Source organism: Schistocerca nitens, chromosome 6 (assembly GCF_023898315.1).
Source record: "Schistocerca nitens isolate TAMUIC-IGC-003100 chromosome 6, iqSchNite1.1, whole genome shotgun sequence".
Lineage (NCBI taxonomy): Eukaryota > Metazoa > Arthropoda > Insecta > Orthoptera > Acrididae > Schistocerca > Schistocerca nitens.
The window spans coordinates 118,838,680-118,864,105 of NC_064619.1; the positions used below are offsets into that span (position 1 = coordinate 118,838,680).

A 25,426-nucleotide genomic window follows, 5' to 3' on the forward strand; every position below is an offset into this window, starting at 1 on the left:
AAAAATCGTAGAGGGAGACCAAGAGATCAATACACTAAGCAGATTCAGAAGGATGTAGGTTGCAGTAGGTACTGGGAGATGAAGAAGCTTGCACAGGATAGAGTAGCATGGAGAGCTGCATCAAACCAGTCTCAGGACTGAAGACCACAACAACAACAACATAATTTTAATCACCATACGAACTTTTTCAGTTGCTTAATTTTTTCTTTGTATCATTGTTTCCAATCTGAATTTTTGTGAATGTGAATTATTATTGTATTCAGTTATTTGAAAATTCCGATCTGTCAGTTGAAAAACCAAAGACGATATAATTTATTCATATTTATTGTGCAATTGTGTGAAAAATGTATTTTTATTCGTCAGATGTGCTATTTTTTGCATGCTAATCGTCAGAGAAACATTTAAGACAGCCTAAATTCCTATTGCACTATGGACAAAACAATGCAGATGAATGTTTAAATGAAAGATGGGTTTATAAATAAAACTAAATATGAGCAGAATGATAAACAGATATATTGAACACAATAAACTGAACGAAAAAACAGGATGATAATACAAAAGGATTTAAATAAAAATTAATACATAAAATTAAATAAAAACACATGGACAAAGATTTCAAGTGGAAAAAGAATGACAGGGAGAAAAATGTTCAAATGAAGAAGTTGATATTATGATTAAAATGATGTGACAATGGAATGGAAGTAAAAAATTACATTTGAGTCAATTAACTGAATAAAAATGATCAAAGACATTTCGCTAAAGATTTAAAAATGAAAAAAACTTGTTACATCTGACAAGACCCGAACCCCCACACTTCTGTATGTGAATCTATTACCCATGCCATTACACCACACAATCGAAGTATGCAGTATGAGTTTTTTTGTGCTACTGACTGGTTCACGAATTTCTGAAATTTTTTGTCAATTAACCACAAATGAGAGGCTACCGGGGGAATGTTTGCCATGTGTGTGATACATGGGATCTTAACCCACATAACTGTATAGATAATTTCGAAAGCTGGCCCCACTGCTGGAGTCTTCTCCTTGTTAGGAGATCGATTGTATAAAGCATACGATTTTCTGCAAATACCTGAAAGTAGTTTATTCCATGGACTTCTCTGATGGAATCATTAACAACTAGCTCTAGTCTACAGTTGGTGCCATGCCATATTATGACAGAGGGCTATAAATTTTTAAGTTGTACCCCTAGATCACTATTTCTGTCTATCACTGTTGAGGTACCATCACATCAGAAACATATAGGACACCCTTCTAAATATCCTTCACTCATTTCAATGATTTTTTTTTATAAAAAAAGGTCATAGTGATACTACACCTGCACCACACTAGTTCAGTCAGATCTAAGAACATAGTTTGACAGCTGTCAGTGTCCTCCACAAAGGTTTTAAATGCACAACTAATGTCTGCTTCTTGCTTAGAGTGGTAGATCCATCTATTAATCTGCTTATTTTCCTTTTTTGTTTTCTACATTATGTTTCATACATACTCTTAGCAATATAAAATGTAATATTAGTGCTACAGAAATTTATGTGAAGGATTCTTCCCATATTCAGCCCATTAAGAGACTGGAGATCTGTATCAACTGCTATATCAGTAAAGGTCTCAGATATTTTGTAATTTTGAAAGCTGTACTAAAAATGTGAACTGTGGTTTCAACTTCTTGTTTCATTGTTATAACTTCTTGATCTAAATATTGTTTTGCTTAATTCTACTATTTCTGATGCAGATATGAGTGATTTACTTAATTTGTTAACGAATTTTTTCTTCAAACTTTGTTTTTGAGCTCTTTTATCACTTCCAAAACAATTCCCAGCATCCATTCCTGCAGAATGTAAAGTTCCTATGGCTTCTTCAGAACAATTATCTTACATTCTAAGCTACCTTTATTAATAACTATCCATAGATTCTCAGCACCAAAATAATTGCACTGAAAGCAAAAGCATGCTGTCTTTGAATGAACCCATCACACAATTTACTGCAGAGCTCTCAGAGGTACTGTGCTTTCCACAGGGTCTAGTCTTTTCACTGCACTTTCAGCACTATTACTATATTCAATTGAAATTTTTGCAATATTGGTTTCACATTCGCCTAACAATACCATTTTAACCACTTTATTATTTGCTTCTTATTTCATGATAAAATATGTAACATTTGGTTTCTATCTGGTCACAGTACCTACTGCTATTGCAACCAGGATCCTATTTCAGATGTAACCTAATTCTAGATATGTGTTTGATTAACATAAAACATAGATTAATCTTTGTTTCAATGCTAAGCAGTAATGTATTGCATTGACTGTTATCAGTTAACATTTAACCTGGTTTCGTGCAAATGGACAAAGTGGTTAACATCAGACGAACTAAGTCAGTGTTGAAGCACAGTTTTCTTTATAATCCTTTTTAAAGTGCTGCAAAGGAAATATCTTTTTCAATATTATCTTCTTACCCATTATTTTAGGTTTATGCTATGAGATTATTTTCTATTACCTGACTGACTGAGTAAATTATAGAATTTTTAAACAACTACAGGATTGATATTGTAAGAGTCTGGCCATACCACCATAGATCTGCAGGTTTTAGAACTTGTGATACTCTTTCTATTTGCGCAGTTGTATAAATGCCAGTGAGTACCAGCTGAACTAAAGCCCTGAAGAAGCCTAACAATACCATACTTTAATATTTGTGGGAAAAAAACCTGAATGAAATAATGTATAATGTGTGACTTAAAACTATATGTATTATAGCCACAAACTTTAAGTATCTCATTGGAGATATCAACAACTCCAATGAACTTTTGCTTTTGAGAGTCATAATAATTTTCTTTATTTTACATTGGGATATGTAAGATCGTGTTATTTCAGTATATTTTCGGTTTTGTTTCTTCAATGTGCTGTTCTGTTGCTTCGAACATTATGAACTGAGTTTCGCATCTACTTTTAAAAAAAAAATTATTAATAATTACGGCTGGAGATGAACCATTATGATGTTCCCATTGCCATCCCATTAACAGAAACAGTGCACGATGTCAGTTTCTAATAAAATTTGCATATCCTGGACAATTTAAAACTACTATTGATATTTTATGGTGCTTTTTATAGTATGAAAGCACTTCAGAGTTCCCTGTTCTAAGTGTTTTGTAGATGCGCATTTTTCATTCTGAAGATGCACTGTTAGCAGTACTAGTCCCAGGATCCTCTGAAAACTTTGCAGAGATAAATTTGTGTTGTTGTGATAACCTATGACAATTGACTAGAAATATATTGAAGTACTAACTGCCAATCTTTATTTGTTGTCCATTTCAATTATTCACTGTAATTATGATATTTATGTAATTTATAAACCAGGTCTCTAAACGCACCAAAAATGAAACAGAATGTGGGAACAGAAGAAACAGAACATGGGAGCAGAAGATTTTCGTTAGCTGCTCTAGTATTATGAAGTTTTCACGTAATTTTGACAGTAGTTGCATGCCTCTCGGTGTGCCAAAGCTGATGACCTCTAAATTATCTCCCTAGCAACAGGCCCTCATGATGAAACCAGTTGACTGTCACTGGTATTTCATCTTGCTAAATTGTCTACCAATGCAAATAATTTTGGTAAATCACCTGTGTGTCAATAAACCATTTAGGACCTGCAGAAAGATAGATCTAACACTACTTGGTGTGGAAAAGATGACAGTTTTACCTCAGGGTTTGAGTTGACTGACACCCTTTCACTTCTAGTCACCCACATTTAAAATTTACCACAATAGTAGGGGGCTACATTCTAGCTTCCATTACAAAAAATGTTTTGTAGCATTTTAAATGAGTACTGCAATTATATTCCAATATACACAGACTGAAAGCCTTGGTTGTTCTACTGATTTTACTGAACATATCCCCAAGGTCTACTTATGAAACGCATTTCTTGTCAGCAATGCAAAGGTATGGGCTGTCGTGAAGTACTTAAGCAGATAAGGAATTCTGCATCTGGGTGAACTTTCTGACTGCACTTCCAGCCATAAAACATATAAACTTAGCTGAGAAACCAGTACAAATCCTCAAGTACTGCATTCTCTGCAAAAAAATGTTAGTGAATAAGATGTGTATTCTTTTGAGTACCTAAGAGTGAAGGGCTCAGAGAGAAACAAAAAATGTGTGCTCTAGCTAAGTTTGTCTGCAGAACTCCTATTATAACATAATATGCTGTCACCCTGTCTACAGTGGCCATGCTATTGATGCAGAGTGTAAAGTCTCATTCAAATGATGAATGGATTAAAATGACGGTGTAACAAACTACCTTTCTAAGGCATAATTCCTTTCAGCCACTGGAGAAATGTATAGCATTGTTAATGTGACACTGCACTGCTGTTTGACAAAAAGACTCTTGCCAGTAAACTATGGTGTGCCCAAACTCAAAGAGTTAGTGACTATACATATCTTTCACCAAAGAAGATGAAGTAAATGTTCCAGAATTCAAATCTAAAACAGCTACCAACTTGAGTAACTTAGAAGTATATATCCTCACTGTAGCAAAGCAGCTTAAATCACTTTAAAAGGATAAGGCTACTGGTCCAGATTGTAGGCCAATCAAGTTTCTTTCAGAGTATACTGATACAATAGCTTCATACACAGCAATCATATGAAACTGCTCGCTCATTGTAGGATCCATACATGAAAATGAGAAATTTGCACACACATACCAATAACCAAGAAAGGAGACAGGAGTAATCTGCTCAATTACAGACCCATATCACTAATGTTGATTTGCAGGAGAACTTTGGAACATACAGTATGTTCAAACATTATCTATTACCTCAAAGAAAACAATTTACTGACAAATTTTCAGTACAAATTCAGAAAATCTTGTTCTTGTGAAATACAACTAGCTCTTTATTCTCAAGAATTAATGAGTGCTATCGATAGCGGATGTCAAGTTGATTCCTTATTTTTAGATTTCTAGAAGGCCTTTGACACCGTTGCTCACAAGCGACTTCTAATCAAATTGCATGCCTATTGAGTATTACATGAGTTGTGTGACTGTATTCATGAGTTTCTGAGAGAAAGGTCACAGTTAATAATAACTGACAGAAAGTCATTAACTACAAAGGGCAAAAATGTTTGCACAGTCACCTCTAATTTATTTTATTTTTTGCAGGAGAATGAAATTTTTTGTGAATATACTTGGAACATTTAGCTATACATTGGTATATAAAAGTATTTTCTTTTATTTACAGGTGAGCCATAATGGATGTGAAGTAGGTGTCAAGTTGCGATAATGGCCGGTGATGGAGTTCCTCTTCAAGACCACTGACGACTCGGCCACATCGATTCACAGGAAGTTGCTCCCTATTTATGGGGAGGACACAGTGGATTGTAGAAGTATCCAGTGATGGTTGCAGAGGTTTAAAGAAGGTGATTTCTCTCTACTGGACAATCCATGATGCAGTAGGCCATCAACGGCTGTGAGTGTTATGAATGAGAGCATTGATCAAATCATCCAAAATAACAGATGTGTGATGACACAACAGGTTGCTGAAATGACTTGTTTGTGATTGGGTAGTGTGGTATCACTGGTAGAGTCACTAGGGTACAGAAAAATCTGTGCGCGTTGGGTGCCTAGATTATGGATAAGAGAAATGAAAACACTGGGGAAGAATGTGTGCGAGGGTCTACCGCATTGTGGATTGTCCAGTAGAGAGAAATCACCTTCTTCAAACGTCTGCAACCACCGCTGGATACTGCTGCAATCCACTGTGTCCTCCCCATAAACAGGGAGCAGCTTCCTGTGGATTGATGTGACAAGAGTCATTGCCTGTGTTCAAGAGGAACTCCAACACTGACCATTGTCACAACCTCACATCTACTTCACGGTCCATTATGGCTCAGTTGTAAATAAAAGAAACCACTTTTATTTACCAACTTATAGTTAACTGTTCCAAGTATGTTCACAAAAAATTTCATTCTCCTCATGTAAAAAATAAAAAGAAAAGAGACTTCTGTGCAAAACTTTTTGAATGCTCTTTGTAAAATGGAAGTGGTATCTGGCTTTCCCCAAGAAAGTGTTACAGGCCCTCTGCTGTACCCAATCAACACAAATTACATAGGAGACAATCTGAGCAGTCCTCTTTGACTGTTTGCAGATGATGCTGTCATTTACCATCTTGTAAAGACATTGGGTGACCAAAACCAATTGCAAAATGATTTAAACAAGATATATGTAAGGTGAGAAAATGGCGATTGGCTCTAAATACTGAAAAATGTGAATTCATCTAAAAGATGTCTGCTAAATTTTGCTTGTACAATAAATTACACAAATCTAAAGGGACTAATTTCAACAAAACACTTAGGGATTACAATTTTAAATAAATTAAACTGGAATCATCAACTACATAATTTTGTGTGGTAAGCAAACCAGAGACTGAAGTTTATTGGCATAACACTTGGAAAGCACAACACGTCTACTAAAGAGACAGTGTACACCACACTTATATGTCCTCTTCTTGAGTATGCTGTGCAGTGTGAGTTGTGCATCAGACGGGACTGATGGATGCCATCGAAAAGTTAAAAGAAGGAAGCTCATTATGTATAATCGCAAAATAGGGGAGAGAGTGCTACAGACAAGATACGTGAATTGGGATGGCAGTCATTAAAACAAAGGTGTTTTTCGTTACAGTAGCATCTTCTCACAAAATTTCAATCACCTATTTTCTCCTCCACTTATCAAAATATTTTTTTGGCACCGAACTACACAGGAAGACTTGCTCATCATTGGAATGACTCCTTACCCTCTCCCTTAAAACCCACATCCTTTCGTCTTTCCCTCTCCTTCCCTCTTTCCTGATGAAGCAACCGTTGGTTGCGAAAGCTTGAATTTTGTGTGTATGTTTGTGTTTGTTTGTGTGTCTATCGACCTGCCAGCGCTTTCGTTCGGTAAGTCACATCATCCTTGTTTTTAGATATATTTTTCCCACGTGGAATGTTTCCCTCTATTATATTAACACACACACACACACACACAAACACACACACACACACACACACACAAAGATGATACGACTTACCAAACGAAAGTGCTGGCAGGTTGATAGACACACAAACATACACACAAAATACAAGCTTTCGCAACCAACGGTTGCTTCATCAGGAAAGAGGGAAGGAGAGGAAAAGACGAAAGGATGTGTGTTTTAAGGGAGAGGGTAAGGAGTCATTCCAATCCCGGGAGCGGAAAGACTTACCTTAGGGGGAAAAAAGGACTGGTATACACTCGCACATACACACATATCCATCCGCATGTACACAGACACAAGCAGACATATGTGTAAAGGTAAAGGTAACCAATTACCGAGTAAGCAGAGGCACTGAATCATTGAAAGCCACATAGCTGAAACTGAGTTTTTGGTAGCTTCTGGACACATACAAGAGAATGGCTACATTAACAAAGCTGGCTGAATACAAAGCGTATTTATCCAGCACAATGTAGTGATACGGGTAGTGTGTGTGTCTGTGTGTGTGTGTGTGTGTGTGTGTGTGTGTGAGAGAGAGAGAGAGAGAGAGAGAGAGAGAGAGAGAGAGAGTCACCATTGTCTTCACAGGAGAGCAAATCAGCATTCATGATTTCATCAAATAATATAGAATGCAATTTACACACTGATTGAATAAAATATTTCTAGTCACATCTGAATCACAACAGGACATGTCCAAGCTATCTGATACAAAATCTGTGTAACTACATGACATTTGTAGAACAGCAAATGTAATTGGTTAAATGAATTCTCAGGTTGCACATTAAGGCATGGTAATGAAACTGAATCTGTTATCGCAAATTTTTATTTTGTTTTCCAGATTGCAGTCGGTATACAGTAGTTACTAACCATAATTTCCTTAGTTATGATGAAAGCACTCTCTATAATTTTCATGTTGTGTAACACAGGTTCTTCAGTTATTGACAGTTAATTGAAACACATATACAATAGGCGAGTGTAGTAATTTATTGCAGTGAAATATTGTCAGGCATACACATTGCTGTTGTAGGTACTGACACATTATTCATTCACAACATAAGTGTGTTTTACAGTATGTATGAGTATATTTCTAAGTGTATCTCACTGTTAAATTAGGACATTTTGAGTGTATCAAATGGAAGATATTAGCAGAAAGGTGTTATTTTAAACAAACTACTGTTTTGCAACATTTTTATTTGACCTTCACAATGACTTTAAAGCATATTTTATGCGCAAATTAATAAATACAGTCCCTCACTTTAAAATCAAATAAATAACATCACAGACCTGTGAACTCTTTCTCTTCATGTGTTCTCTTTCACATACATAACAACAAGACATTAATGAGGCAAACACAGATACATGTAATTGTAATACAACATATGATATTTGGGTTTCCTTGTTTGTCTGCTATGGAACACCAGAAATTAAATCTCACTTGGTAACTTCAGTAATTAAATGTCAATATGTATGATTTACAACAGTATTACAGTGGTGTTGAAACAAACAGAGCAAGAAACAGTTATGTCTGTAATTTGTGTGATTAGAGAATATTACAGAACTCTGAAATGGGAGGAAGAAATTAAAAATGTGGTGACGATACCCTTAGAAATACTGTTTAGGAGAACTTGACAGAAAATGAACACAAAAATTAATGCTAATGAGCAGTTTCAGTAATCATAAAAATATAGTCACATAATATCAATATTTCTCCTCTCTACACTCAAAACTGGCAGTTATTATACAACTCAGAAAATAAATATTTTGACACGAGTTCAGTTGTCATATCTACACTATACAATATATTAAAACAGACATAAAAATTAGAAAAGCAAAGAACAGCAATAAAATGTTTATAGTTTGAATACAATATTACATATTGTATGATTTGAAACAAACATACCCACAGAAATTCACAGAATCTGAGGCTCATTAAAATGTCCAAACTGCACACAGTTTGAATGAATATAAGAAAGATTTTCCATTCAAATACAATTGTACAGGTCATTATTTTAGTATGTGGAGGTAGATAAGTCATACAAACATAAAAAAATGCACTGTATTTGAAACATAATACACAAGTCATTCATTCACTATTTACAGAATATAGTTATGTACAATATGCATAAGATTCTGACTATAAAGAAGGGGAATAAATTATAACATTTCATTTGGTAGCTCATTAAATATATGTGTAGTAGATCATATCATTATATAAGTACTTTGCCCATTTAAAGACTAGTATAATACCATTTGGATCAATATCATGTTACGCAGCTTCCTAAACTACAGCACACAGTGCTCTCTTAGAGAAGCAGATGTCATTGTAGACCAATATCCAGTCATGTTCGCATTTGACAAGAAAATCTGTTTGAATTTATGTAATATCTGTGACAAATTGGTGTCATTGTGCTCTACTTGGAAACTTCATTGCTTTAAATCTTCCTTCATTCAATATATTGATACAGTCTATGTCTGAAAATTGTTATCGGAGACCATGACAGTTTATACAAACATAAGATGCTACTGAGAGTCAAGGTATTGTGCCTTACTGACTTTTAAATTGTACTAATATTTCAGTCATCAATAAATGAATACTTGCTTTAATTTATTGTTGTTTCATAAGTTATCTTTTTGCCTTCACATATTAAAAAATTGTTTTGTTCTAACTCACATTAATGAAAACTAAAGTACTACGTTTTTCAGAAATTGTAATTATTATTTTAGTAAAACAGATACAACAATAGACTTTCTGAGCATGTTAAATCAAGAAATTATATTTCTACTGCCACGTTCAGTGTTGAGGAAAATACTGTCAAGAACAGGATAGAAAATTATGTTTCTTATATCTGCAATACTTCAGAATATGTTTGATGTGAAACACAAATGGAAAAGGACTGTGTACCCAACACTGCCACAGCTTGTTGGTCAGACTCCTTATTGATACAGCCGCACAGCTACTTCAGTGTCACAAAAGATTCTAGATTACAATCAGTCTGCAAATGTAATAGTCTACATTCATTATTTTAGTTTACATTGCAGTAGCACTGATTGAAAAAATAAACTATTTCCTTATCCACAATCAATAAGATAGCACCTCACAGAACATTAGAATAAATAAATTAATTGGTTACAACCATAAGACATACAAAGACATGACTGAATGAAGGTCCAGTTCAGTGCCACAGAATTTCAGTCTCTTGTCATCTGCTGCACAATCAAGAATGTAACTCTAAACAAACATAATGTCAGTTTTTGATTACACTGCTTTGCTGTAGGCCTAAGAACTGTACAATCATTCTATATTTTGCAGGTAACAGATAGATCATTCTTGTAATAAATAAATAAATGTTGACCCGATTCTGTCACAGTCAAAGCTGGCAATAAAACCCACGAATAAACTGAAAATATTAGTTCACTTTATTACAGCTTTGTCTTTTGCACTACAATTACTATATTCTTTACATATGTTGCTTTTGGGTGATAACACAATAAATACTGACACAGAAACGGGGAGACCAGATCAAATACTATAGTAGCCGTATGCCAGAATCAGACAAGGACAGGTGTCTCCCTGTAGTGGTGGTAATGGTGATGTATGTGCTCATGAACGTGATGGTGCTCGTGCCTCTCAACAGAAGAGACACCTGCTGCTGTAGAATTGTTTCCTGCTTCTGGCTGGCCAGATGGTGGACCTTCAGGAGGAGGTGGTGGTTGTGTAGAGTTACCAGATGCAAACCTATCAGCAGTGCCAAGGCCAGACGAAAATTCCTGCTCCAGCCAACGAACCACCTGGGCCATGGCACGGGCCTGATCCTGTTCCCTGTTTCGATGCTTGAGGTGGTGAGGTGATGATGTGTGTCCCATAACAAATGGTGGCAATTTCCTGCGGTCTGGTCCCGGGTCCTCGTGGGACTTCGAACGTGCCCGCCCGAAATGGAAGGGCGACGATGTGATATCATCAGCAGCCGCACAGACCCTCGGTGGTGGCAAGTGTGCCGCTGTTGGATACCGGTTTGGTGATGTCCCAACTGGTGCAACTGGAACTGACCGACCCAAGTCGTGAGAGCGAGAGCGGTGGTGTCCACGTGTGTGACAGCCCTGCCTGCTGTGCTGCAGCTGCTGAACTGATTTCTCCACACCGTGACGACATTCGTGGTGACAGTGCTGCAACTTGTGTTCCAATCCTGCCAAGTCTAGATAGCAGTTAGGAGCAGGGCTGTGGGCAAGGTAGTGCAGCTGCACCTCTTCACGATGAGAAGTCTTGTGCCTATGCCTGTGATGCGCATGTCTAATATCAACCAGGCCACCTCGGTCGCACTGTTTCCTGAAAGTCAATTTTGTTGATTAGAGGAGAGATACAACTGACAATATAAAGTCATATGCAATATAAAGAATACTGAAATGGTCAAAACAGCTGATCTGTTACAAAATATCTAAGTAGGGCAACCCGAAACTAACTGTGCGTGTGACTTATAATAGTAGATACAGGCTGTACTGGTCAAACATAATATAATAGTGTAAAATGTAATAACTTGAGGAGTAAATGAGATATTTATTGACACTATGTTTCTACAAGTATGGTAACTCAAAATTTTTTTTTACGCATATAATAAACCTTGATATCTAATCTGTATTTCCCTTCTCTCGAGGTGTTTTGCAGCACTGCAGGTGTAACATTTGCGATAGCTGCACAAATGATTTGGTGCAGATCTAGTAGATCACAAACTGGCATCTGGTACTCACGAGGAAGTTGTTGCACAACAATAAAGCTCCAACAAGTATATGTAACTTTTTACATTAACTGCAGGCTCCACAAAGAAAAATAGCCCTGTAACCCTGTCCTTCAACACACCACAATTAGTTTTCATAGTGTCACATTCACTATCTTGTCACTATATTGAGTGGCGGGTTCCATATGCAGCAGTTGTGCATGTTTACTATGCCGGACAAGTTGAATGTAGTGTCATGTGAGAAACAGATGAAATTGAGGAATGCCTCTTTTTTGAGCATTTTTGCCAGAATTGTCTTTGCAAATGCTTTAAATCATGGTCTGTTCGCAGGCTTGGTTTTGTGACAAAGCTGTAGTTGTACATCCATAGGTACAACCTTTTTTGGACAACATTGTGTACTGTTGAATAAGGTAACTGCAATTGGCTACTTGTCCGATTGATGTACGAGGGCTCCACTGGAAGAACGTATGGATTAATTCAACAGTAGCCTCTAAAAATGCAACTTGGTGTGCTGTCCAGTCATCAAAAGCCAAATCCCAGTTTCACAAAGCTGCTTGTCCCATTTCTTGATTGTTAGATAAGTAGGACTCACTATGTCCTTGGCTGTCACCTCCATTGTGGCTGTCGTCAAGACTCAAGATGGCTTCGCCATCGCCCTGCGAAGGGAAGAGGAATACTGTATACCTCTGGTGCCTGATGCTCCAGCACACCTACCACACAGCAATGCCTTGTGGGTTGCCATTGTGCCAGACACCTGCAGCCGACACTGTGCAACTTCACTGCACCATCTGCTGCAGTATGGAGGGTGCCATGATGACTGGACACAGCTGGCACTATATCGCATCCGTGAAGTCACATGACGCTGGCCACTTCCTGGTATCCCTAAGGCCTATATAGGACTGCCACCTACAGGTGTCCAGTAGTGTGTGACACAGAATGAAATGATCAGAGGGCATTGTTGGCCAGGAGGCCCCTTTCGGGAGAGTTCAGCCACCGTATTGCAAGTCCTTTTTAGTTGATGCCACTTTGGTGACTTGCGAGTCAGTGATAAAGGACACACAACACCCAGTCCCCTGCTGGGAATTGAACCCGGGCCCCCTGCGTGGTAGGCGGTAACGCTACTGCTTCGCTAAGGAGGCGGACTGTGACACAGAGTCTACCACTGAGTAAGCAACGAGTCACCAGTACAGCACTACCAGACGAAGACAATGCCAGTGCACCACCAATCGTGGCCACAACCAACTCCGACCTTGGATAGTAATTGAGGGTGACAGACTGTGTGCTTTCTCTTGCACCTTCATAAAACTGTATTTGTAGACTGACAATTATTCTTATCTGATCAGGACAGTCTCTTGTGTTCTTTGTAGGGATTAAGTTTCTGTTGTTCATATTTTCTTGTTGCTTACTTACAGAAATAAGTAGTCCAAGGCCACCTGGGAACTGTCTTCTTTGTGCATGCACCTCCCACAATGCGGCACTTCAGTAATATCATTACTTCGTCGCAGTCCATACTCACACCAAAAACAAAGTTGTACTAGTGTAACAGACTTTAACTCTATGAGAGAAAGCACACAGATGCCTTCCGCTGTTGAGTCCTCATGGCTACTGATGTGTGTTTAGCTGAACAATGCAGTTATATGCATGCACACATGCAAACACAAAAAACATTTTGAGTTACTGTACTTGTAGAAGCAAAATGCCAATAAATACCTCAATTATGTCTCAAGTGGTTGCATTTTGTGTTATGTTTAATGCGGGTACCCTATGTGTTCTGTTCGTAAGCCTGAAATCTAAGAGAGACTGGCTGATTTTCTTTGTTTTTTGTATTAAAATGTAAAAAAAAAGGAAGATGACATTTTACCATCTCATCGACAATGAGATAATGAGAGATAAAGCACATACTCAGCTTGCACAAGGTTGGGCAAAGAAGTCACTCATCTTTGAAAGGAATTGCCCTGGCATTCACATTAATCAATTTTGAAAGCCACTGCTGCTATGGGTGATATGACACTAATGATAAGTATAAACACCACTATTGCAAATAGTTCATCGTACATTTGTAGAAACATTCCATAAAAAGCACTAATAGTGAGTATGGTTATGTAGTACACAAAAACATTTTTAATTTTTTGCATCTTGAATAAAGTGAATAACTCCACAGATATTAATGTGATTCATCAAGGAACTTAATTCACTGATCAGAATGTGAACAATGCTTATTTTTACAGCTTAATGCCGAATAAAGCCATAAGATAATGACCTTAAATTTTAATATAAGGTGCTTGTTGGTGACACGGGTAGGTGTAACACTACAAATCTATTGGTGTAGGATTCAGTTGAGTTGTTTTGTAACATGTTCACCTCTGGCAGTATCTGATAAGTGTGAATTTGCTCTTTGGTGTGTATTCCACATCAGCAATACATCTCACTAGAACTGGGAGCAGAAATGCAAGAGGACCATGCACTCTGAGACTTTAATTGCATGAAATAATAGAGAATAAGCAAAACTGGACATGTGAGACAGCAGAAGATGGTGTTTATACATGCATATCATAATATTACTGTAGATTCATTATGAGAGATGAAGAAATGACTAATTTGCATTTTGTAGCACATTCTGAATTAAATTACAGCTTTGGTCTGAGTTATATTGGGGATGTGCCGTAAGAGGCATTACTATTACAAGGGTAAAGCATTTGTTTCAAATTCTGGCGAAACCAAATTTTTTTAGCCACAAGTAACCAGATAGAACTTTATTAATAGAGAGATGTGGAGGGGAAGAGGGGGGGAAGGGGTGGGGGAGTGTATAACACTTAATAGTGGATTCTTGAAATTCATATTTGGCTACTCAGTAGAGAGATCAACAAGAGCAAAAATGCTGCATAATGTTACCATATTTTTGCTGACTCATCTGGCAGAAAAGGATCTAATGATTAGATAATTTTTAGTACTGGTATTTAATATTCACTCTAAAGGTAAAAGTTGCATGAAAATTCATTTGAATATCCAGTACCTATTCAATTAGAATTGTGATCTTCAGTCTCATATAACATCCCATGTGGTTAATTCACTTATTTTCCATGCCTCTGTGGACTATTTTGAATTCATATTTTTCTACCTTTTTCATGCAGAACTTGTGCCTTAGGCATTATTGTCCACAGGATGAAAGCTTCACAGTTTAAATATGTCAACAAAATTTGTAAGCTTTATGTTTCTTCTATTTTTTCTTTAAATTGTTAAGGTGAAGAACTGTCCAATTCACTTTCTACTAAACAGTCACAGCTGTGCAACAACTACATAGGGTAAGGTGAAAATACAAATACATATGGCCAAACCATATCTGTATAATGAATGTCTGATTTGTGCTTTCTGTAAATTCTTACTGGTGCTAAACATACAGAACCCACTACTTTTTATCTATGTGGGCTGAGCATCTCATTTGTTGTCCAGTGAGCTAAGTTTGTGTGTGTGTGTGTGTGTGTGTGTGTGTGTGTGTTCACAAGTACAATACATTTGTTTAGAGAAAATTATGTGTCTGGAATGTACTACGTTGTATAATTAATAACTAATGATGACTCAAACTAATAAAGTACCTGGAGGTTTGGAAACCGAGGTTATTCTTGTCCATGTTGGCCTGGATGATTTGAAGGAGCTCCTCTCTTTGCAGTGAGCCAGAGCGTTTCTTGGTGCGCTGCCGCAGAACGCTGCTATCTGCACAATATGTGCTGTGCTGCTGGCGGTATCGGGAAGCTACGTGCTGCTGATACCTGCGGTTCCGAAGCCTTGCACTGAAACATACACATAGAAATTATTGTAGATTCTGAGGTGATAAGGCACATTTACGATGGGTTTATTAGTTCATTGTAATTCTCTCAGAGACAGCAAAGGACTTGGAAGAGCAGTTGAACGGAATGGATGGTGTCTTGAAGGGAGGATATAAGATGAACATCAACAAAAGCAAAACGAGGATAATGGAATGTAGTCGAATTAAGTCGGGTGATGTTGAGGGTATTGGATTAGGAAATGAGACACTTAAAGTAGTAAAGGAGTTTTGCTATTTGGGGAGCAAAATAACTGATGATGGTCGAAGTAGAGAGGATATAAAATGTAGACTGGCAATGGCAAGGAAAGCGTTTCTGAAGAAGAGAAATTTGTTAACATCGAGTATAGATTTAAGTGTCAGGAAGTCATTTCTGAAAGTATTTGTATGGAGTGTAGCCATGTATGGAAGTGAAACATGGACGGTAAATAGTTTGGACAAGAAGAGAATAGAAGCTTTCGAAATGTGGTGCTACAGAAGAATGCTGAAGATTAGATGGGTAGATCACATAACTAATGAGGAGGTACTGAATAGGATTGGGGAGAAGAGGAGTTTGTGGCACAACTTGACCAGAAGAAGGGATCGGTTGGTAGGACATGTTCTGAGGCATCAAGGGATCACCAATTTAGTATTGGAGGGCAGCGTGGAGGGTAAAAATCGTAGGGGGAGACCAAGAGATGAATACACTAAGCAGATTCAGAAGGATGTAGGTTGCAGTAGGTACTGGGAGATGAAGAAGCTTGCACAGGATAGAGTAGCATGGAGAGCTGCATCAAACCAGTCTCAGGACTGAAGACCACAACAACAACATGTACGTGTGGGAGACATAATCAGAAATATGCCTATAGTTGTGCCTTCCAACTTTTGAAGGGATTTCTATACTGATGCACAATGATTACATGCAATTCATATAAGGATGTTGACGCATGAGTACATTAAACATGGATACTCATTAGCACTCCTTTAACTAATTTCATTCCACTAATACAGCCATGTGAAAATTTATTCTGGTTTCCATAAATTAGGGAAAATGTCACAAGATGTGGTAACTCATGATAATACACTCCTGGAAATGGAAAAAAGAACACATTGACACCGGTGTGTCAGACCCACCATACTTGCTCCGGACACTGCGAGAGGGCTGTACAAGCAATGATCACACGCACGGCACAGTGGACACACCAGGAACCGCGGTGTTGGCTGTCGAATGGCGCTAGCTGCGCAGCATTTGTGCACCGCCGCCGTCAGTGTCAGCCAGTTTGCCGTGGCATACGGAGCTCCATCGCAGTCTTTAACACTGGTAGCATGCCGCGACAGCGTGGACGTGAACCGTATGTGCAGTTGACGGACTTTGAGCAAGGGCGTATAGTGGGCATGCGGGAGGCCGGGTGGACGTACCGCCGAATTGCTCAACACGTGGGGCGTGAGGTCTCCACAGTACATCGATGTTGTCGCCAGTGGTCGGCGGAAGGTGCACGTGCCCGTCGACCTGGGACCGGACCGCAGCGACGCACGGATGCACGCCAAGACCGTAGGATCCTACGCAGTGCCGTACGGGACCGCACCGCCACTTCCCAGCAAATTAGGGACACTGTTGCTCCTGGGGTATCGGCGAGGACCATTCGCAACCGTCTCCATGAAGCTGGACTACGGTCCCGCACACCGTTAGGCCGTCTTCCGCTCACGCCCCAACATCGTGCAGCCCACCTCCAGTGGTGTCGCGACAGGCGTGAATGGAGGGACGAATGGAGACGTGTCGTCTTCAGCGATGAGAGTCGCTTCTGCCTTGGTGCCAATGATGGTCGTATGCATGTTTGGCGCCGTGCAGGTGAGCGCCACAATCAGGACTGCATACGACCGAGGCACACAGGGCCAACACCCGGCATCATGGTGTGGGGAGCGATCTCCTACGCTGGCCGTACACCACTGGTGATCGTCGAGGGGACACTGAATAGTGCACGGTACATCCAAACCGTCATCGAACCCATCGTTCTACCATTCCTAGACCGGCAAGGGAACTTGCTGTTCCAACAGGACAATGCACGTCCGCATGTATCCCGTGCCACCCAACGTGCTCTAGAAGGTGTAAGTCAACTACCCTGGCCAGCAAGATCTCCGGATCTGTCCCCCATTGAGCATGTTTGGGACTGGATGAAGCGTCGTCTCACGCGGTCTGCACGTCCAGCACGAACGCTGGTCCAACTGAGGCGCCAGGTGGAAATGGCATGGCAAGCTGTTCCACAGGACTACATCCAGCATCTCTACGATCATCTCCATGGGAGAATAGCAGCCTGCATTGCTGCGAAAGGTGGATATACACTGTACTAGTGCCGACATTGTGCATGCTCTGTTGCCTGTGTCTATGTGCCTGTGGTTCTGTCAGTGTGATCATGTGATGTATCTGACCCCAGGAATGTGTCAATAAAGTTTCCCCTTCCTGGGACAATGAATTCACGGTGTTCTTATTTCAATTTCCAGGAGTGTATAAAGTAACTAACAATAAGTTGAGTACCTTTTAGTACAGTGATTCTTAACAGAACTAAATATTAATGAACAACACTGCAAACTGCTCCTGCATCTGAATATAACAGACAACAGCACAGTTTTAAAATGGGTGATAGTTTGTACTGTGGCACGAACGAAGACAGTAAGTAATGCTGCCAATCACCCCTGACATTGGAATACTTCAGAAATGTGCATGTGGTAGCATTGGTACTGTGTTCATGAACTAAGACAGCTCAGATAGTCATACTGCCCAAGGAGTGTTGTGGCACTTTTACCAGACTACACTCAAGGACCACAAGTAGATTGGCGGCAGCTTAAGCTCAGATGAGATGGCAGTACTGTTACATAGTAACTCTTCTGTTACTCATACACTGTAGCGACTTCTGTCTAGAACTACGGCATCCTGACCCTTCAGCTAATAGTCAAAGGCCACTGACAAGTGTTGACAACCATTGTTTGTGATAAAGCACACAAAGAAATAGTCACACCAATGTTTCATGGATAAGTCCTGAATCGCCTAAAGTTACAGCAGAACAGTCTTAATTTCTCAAAAAGTCAAAGCATCTGTGGGAAATGTGTCTTTGCCTTTGTGAGAGAGAGTATCTGTGTGAGGGATAGCTAATTTGTGCACAGAGACTTGCAAGTCTTTTCTCGGAAAACTGTGATAGTTTGTTACATATCCTTATGCTATGGCAATAGATGATCATTTTGCCTTAACAAAATGACACTGTTTCACTGGACAGGGCATATCTTGCAACTGAATTCCTCGACCAAAAAAGAATTCAAAAGATAATGTGACCAGATCATTCTCCTAACCTGAATCCCAAAGAACAGCTTGCAACACTTTTGGGAGACATGTTGCTCTCAGTTATCCTCCCCAGACTGCAGCTTCTCATTTGGCATGATAAGTCTGATAGGAAAGTTGAAAAAATCTGAGGTGGCAACCAGGAATCAAATCTGGTACCTCCACATTAGTACCCAGCCACATTAATCTCTGTGCCTGAACCACATCAAAAAAGTGACTGACCGGTACCAAAGGGGGTCCTGTTGTCAGTTCACCATTACCCAAACACCTTACATGGCTGTGGCATAATGTCAGCATCATATTGGCCTTTATCACTTTTCTATTATGGCGCTAGCTACACAAATTTCGTTGCATAAAATACAAAACTAGGGCACAAAAATAAGTGCACATCGAAAATTAAGTATAAAATTTGTTTTAAAAGAAGGAAGGAACAGTGGGTTTACGTCCCATCGACATTGTGGTCATTATTGATGGGGGATGCACTTGGATTGTGTCGAGGGTGCAGAAGAAAATAAGTCAGGCCCTTTCAAAGGAACCACCGCAGCATTTGCCTGGAGAGATTTGGGGAAATTATGGAAGACTTAAATCTGGATGGGAGGACGTGGCTTTGAAACGCCGTCCTCCCAAATGTGAGTCCAGTGTGCTAACCACTGTGTCACATCACTTGGTCAGCATTTGTGTTACCACCTGCCATTGTCATCTGCAGCCAACTATAGTAATCGGGGCCTGAGAATGTGAACTGAACACGAGGAGATAGCTAGGTCATTCGAGGGGTTTGTTAACATTATGCGAGACTTGCCTCACGAAACAATATGCAAAGCTATTCTGCAAGGCGTGAAACAGCACGAAAAAAAAAAGGGTGAGCCCGTCAATTTGAGCGACACAATCGTGCCGTCATGCTCTGTCGTACCTCCGGCTGCTGCAAACAAGAGAAGCGGAGCACTTTGTTTCACACTCAAAACACCAACAGGTGCTTGGCTCACAGCGCAGCGACCTCGCCTGACAAGTTTCGCGGTGGGGACCTTCTTCAAACTACGCGAGACTGGTCTCGCGAAACTATTGCGCTCAGTATAATCGCAGCTTGAAGTTGGCTGACGGTGCGATAGTTGCCATATAAAGAAGTTGAGCGTCAGTCACTTTGTTATTATGATCCTCGTGGAAGTGAAAGATATGAAAACCCAGAGCAGCCTCACCTGTCAACCGCGACCCGCGGGGACGGGTGCTGGCGAGTGCCCTCGTCCTCGTCATCGTCTTCCGAGATGTCGGCGGCGCCGTCGTCGTTGTTCTCGCTGCCGGGGGCGGTGGCGGAGCCGCTGCTGCAGCTGTGGGGCGGCGCCGCGGGCGCAGGCGCCGCCGTCTCGGCGCGCTTACGGCGTGTCGCGGGCCCCGCCTGCCGCGACTCGCGGATAGTCACGTTGAGGTCGCGCTTCAGCTTGCGACCGCTCGCCTGCGGCTGCGGCTGGTTGTGTTGCTGTTGCTGCTCCGCGCTCTTGCGCTGGTCCGGGGACACCGTCAGCTTCACCTTGATCGTCTTGCTGCCGTAGTGAGGAACTTTGATGGAGGAGCCCAGTGTCTCGTATATCGTTGTCACGAGGCCCGCTATGTCCTGTGTTAACACAAGGTAGACCGTCTCAGAAAAACAACACGGGGGCAAGATGTCGGTTCACCTTAACATCTACGTTTTCCGTGTATTTAATCTGCAGTATTCCGCTAATCTGCAAATCGTTACAAGCCGTTAACAAATATAATTTCCCTATTGCCGAGAGATTCCGCAGCTGTGTTGACATTTAAAATTAATCGTTTATTTTGCCATCTCAGTTGCACATTTATGTTTTATAATATGGCTAGTTTCCATTAATATTTGGTCATCTTCATCATCTAATAAATAAAACAAAACAAAAATTAAGTATCTATTTTCTATTACTCTAAAATACGTAGAAAAGTGTTACAGATCTGTGATACTTTTCTACTTTATTTTAGTTTTTAAGATCTGAAGATGATCAAATATTAATCGAGATTAGGCATATTATGAAAATAAATGTACAACTGAGACGGCAGAAAAACTACAAATTTAATGAAATATACTTCCTAGATGAAAATACAGTTATATTTCACCAATTTCATTATACATTTTCACTACTGCCGAGAGATTCCGCAACAGTGTTCACATTTAAAATTAATTGTTTATTTTGCCACATCAGTTGCACATTTATTTTTATAATATGGCTAGTTCCCATCAATATGTGGTCATCTTCAGATCTAATAAATAATGTACATTGAAATTTAGTCACTAGGTCCTCACGAATCTATACTGAAGTGTCTTAGAATCTCAAAACCGCAAACCGCTAGTATTGCGATTAATACTGTTTCATACATGTATGGTGCTGATAAAAAAAAAAAAACATACGGGTAATAGATAACAGACAGAAAGATAGATAGAGACAGAAAGATGTAATGGCTGTGTGTCGATGTCACTCAGGCGAAGGCACATTTGTGCCATGAAAACAGGTGGCTTAGGGTTCCTTTGTCTATATATGATCAAGTAGTGTTTGAAGTAGTGAATGTATATTAAATGCATGGATATATTCATACAGGGTTGATTTATGTAAATCAACATGTAGGCCTATGCACTCCTCTTAAATTTGTGTATGAATGGTTTTCTGCTATACATGATGAATTATAAGAATGTTGCAACTTGCGCAACTGCAGTCCGTATAAAAATAAAAAATCATAATCCAAATCCTATTTATTTTCCTTCTACTGGAAGCAGCCGGTTTCGGTTATAATAAATCATATTCAGACCAAGATTCCAAACCACATGGCGGGCCGTTGTCCGGAGTCACTGCGTAATAACATAAGGTACCCGTCACCAACTAAGGAATGATGTACGGTTTTGTACCATTACTTCATTACTGAAATTATGGAGTACTTAATTTTCTATTTTTCGTTATTGGTTCTGATTTCTGATGATGGCTATAATAAGCCAAAACCGGCAATCAGGGAAAAATATTAATTGTGATCACATTGTGTAAAAATAAAATGTGGAAATGGGTCTATTTAAAAATGCGTCTCCGGAATAAAAGGAGATACCGCCTAAAAGGGATTTTAATTTGCTTTTAAAAGGAAAAGGAGTACGAATTGACGTTTCTTCGAGAAATATCTTCAAGCCCCATAGCGCTATTGTACGTGCGTTACATAACTTGGGTACTGCTTGAAATACCCACGAACGAACAGTTCGCCACATGATGTTGGGTAAAACAACAAGTCATTCAATATGACGAACGAATATGTGTCAGTCAAACGCTCGCAAAGGCAAATTGAAACTGTGTAACACGTGATTAAGAGTCAAAGATATTTTTGAAATCTTTTTTCAGTGTGATTCAAAACAGTGCAAATTTAGAGGATGAATTCAAGTTACGTGTAACAGCGTCCGAAATGGCCAGTTAGTGTGGGCCATTGCGGCAGTGGCAGCGGCGACGTTCTTCACGAGGACAATGTTGCATGCGTATCTGAAGGAACATTGCATCGTAATTCGGCGTAACACAGGCACTGCAATATCATATTTATCCGCCGTCACTGGGCAAGCAACTTTGAAGTAAAATGTCCCCCTGTATCGAAATGTACATAATAGATGTACGAAAACAAGTTGTAGACACATGGTTGACGACATATGAAAGTTTGGATTAGTCTGTGAGACGTGCTCGAAAACCTCATGGTAAGACGACCACTCGCGATATGCGGCAAATTCGGGTTCGAGTCCCCGTCCGGCACAAGTTGTCATTGTCGTCATTACATTATATAGCTGATGGTTGTCCATATTCGCAATTGCGAATACATTTCATATACTTCACCAGTGGCTGTGAACGTCACTTATGGAGCCGCGTTGGACTTTTTTGGCAGTGTTTGTTTACAACGCAACTGTGGTAATGGCAAAGTTCAAACATGTTCGGTCGGACAAGTTTCACCGACAACTTCAGCACTTCCGACATGACGAAGTCACTGCATGATAGGTACGTAACTACCAGTCCCAAGCCCTGGTGAGAAGGGAAGAAGGTTGGACGTGAGGTTAGCAACCCAACCCCGTAAAACTTTATACCGCTACAGAAACAACAAGAAAAATTCAGCGATCGTAACCTTACAGTTCTGAACTCGGGCATAAATCTAAATCTCGGAAGGGCATGACAGAGACTTGAAAAATCCAAGAATGACGCGACTTGGTTTACAGATATTGATGAATGGAATGGAATGTTTCCTGCAAAAAAATATCACACAGATTGGAACTGAGAACGTGCGATGCTTAAATCAATCAGGCCAGCTCATAGACTTACGCCATGAATTCGTTCTTTATAAACTAGATATACTGTGTCTTTGTGATGTTCGTAGGATGAGCAGCGATCAAATTGTCACCCATGGTAAAACAGTCCTTTGTGCTCTGCGCACAATGATCAATAGGTGCATAGTGTTGGACTAGCACTTAGTCAAAAAGCTGCTAAGGCTGTAAATGGATGGAATCCAGTTAATGATCGAATAGTCGCTACATGCTATCTTTCTGTTCACATTAGGCCAACTATTGTGCAGGTCTGTGCACCAACGGAAGAGTCAAACGACTAAGACAAGGATGCTTTTTGTGAACAGTTGCACGATGTATCTAACGAAAACCAGTAATGATCTTACACATCTTGTTGGTGATATGAATTCCTTACTCAATATGATCTTATACTTCTTATGAATGACAAGAATGCGCTACCTAGCAATGACCGTAATGGCTTTCAACATGTTGTTGGACCCTTTGCAACAGCACCACGCACGAATGTTAATGGTGAATGTTTCGGAATATTGTGCAGCCGTCACGGGCTCTATAAAGACAACAGTTTCTTTCAACTTAGAATGAGAGACAAGATACCTGACGATCGCCTGATGGAAACACTCTAAATGAAATTGATTACGTTTGTACAAATAGCTGATATAAGACATCTTTGCGAGATATTCGTGCTGCAGATATTGCATCGGACCATTTCTTGGGCCTAGAGGACTTGAAAGTTAAGTTCATATCGGTGCAACGCCGAGAACCTACGCGACCGTTTGATGTGACAAAGCGAAAAGACAAGGAAGTAAAAAAATTCAATTGTAATTAGCTTTAAAATTCGGTTCCAGGCACCTCAGGATCTACCTGATAGCGCTGAAATGCAATGGTTTGAATTCAAGGATTCTGTAGATACACATGCTGAAGAGACAGTTAGGCGACGGGGAGGAACACAGAAAGAGTGATGGATTCAAGATCGGATTTCGCATCATATAGATGAAAGAAAGATGGTAAAGCAACAACGTGAACCAGCTAAAGATCAAGAAGAGCTTGAAGTAACTAGACGAAAATGTGCTGTCACGCTAGATCGCCAAGTCGTATATAAAAAGTGGAACTGTATCTATTCAGAGTATAGGTACTACAAGGTGTCGACCGAATGTGCAGATATCAAGAGCAGAATTGCTCCAACGAATGGGATCCATATGGCAATTAGACTGTAAGTATATGCACAAAGCTTCGGCCGTACTCCTCTATCATTCTCCCGATGACCATATACGCATGTGTGACCTGGAAAATACTAGTAAAATCAGCACAAAAGCTCAATGTTTACTACCAACGATGCTTGAGGCGAACTTTGGTGATCAGTTATCGCGGCCTCGTCTCACATGATGAAGTGCCGGGAAGGAGTGGTCTACGAAACCTGCACAAAATCATAGCCAAGAAGGCTGGAATTTGCGGAAAATATTCTACACATGAAAGGTGAAAGAATCTCCCCAAACCAGCATTGTTTGGGAAACAAACGGGTGGATATAGAAGGAGTACCTCGTAACACACGAAAACAAAATTTTGCAAGGGATCCTTTACTGCAAGGACAAGAACTGGGAGGAAACTGAAAACCTGGCAGCTGATGGAGTTCCCTGAAGGAAACATGGTGCTCGATATACTACTTAGCATTGGTGGAAATCCAAGTAAGTGTACCGTATTCACCGGTACCGAGTTTTTTGGTAACCGGACAGATATTGAATGGGCAATACAATTTTTAGATAATGTTCAGTTTTTTCAAGCGTGGAATGTTTTTATTCTTGTAATCAGTTTGGAGTCGTCGTGAGTAATGAGTCGAGAAGTGGAGTTGGCGTGATAATTGCCATTGAGCAGTGACATACGAAATGAGAGAATAATGTAAGTGGAGTAAAGCTAAAAAACATCACGAAGAGAAAGGAAATTATTAAAATTACGTGAGTAGCTACTGCGATATGTGCAAGATGAGTAACATCATGAAAAGAAGGAAAATTATTACGGGAGAAGAAATTGTGGTAAGGTGTAGATGATGAGCAAAGCTGAGAAACGCTGAGAAACACCATGAAAATAAAGGAAATTAATATTACACGAGAAGATATTGTGGTTAAGATTAAGTCAAATTTTAAGGTTAACAATAGTGTCTAAATAGTAAGACACGACGACAAGTTATATATTAAAGTAAATGCCCTGCGTTCGTTTAATGGTACGTATTTAAATCAAGATGTACAGTGAGACAGCTTC

The 25,426-nt window shown here is 39.7% G+C and overlaps 1 protein-coding gene across 1 annotated transcript in view; it reads right to left on the bottom strand.

Annotated features, from left to right (window-relative positions):
- Positions 1–7,945: 7,945 nt before the first annotated feature.
- Positions 7,946–25,426, bottom strand: part of LOC126263037 (uncharacterized) — a 164,226-nt gene continuing 146,745 nt past the window's right edge. The window contains exons 4-6 of the mRNA XM_049960006.1: positions 20,058–20,470; positions 15,328–15,522; positions 7,946–11,328 (exon numbers count right to left, since the gene is read on the bottom strand). Of these exons, the coding sequence (XP_049815963.1) occupies positions 10,554–11,328; positions 15,328–15,522; positions 20,058–20,470 (1,383 nt within the window). The 3' untranslated portion in view covers positions 7,946–10,553. The remainder of the gene's footprint in view (positions 11,329–15,327; positions 15,523–20,057; positions 20,471–25,426) is intronic.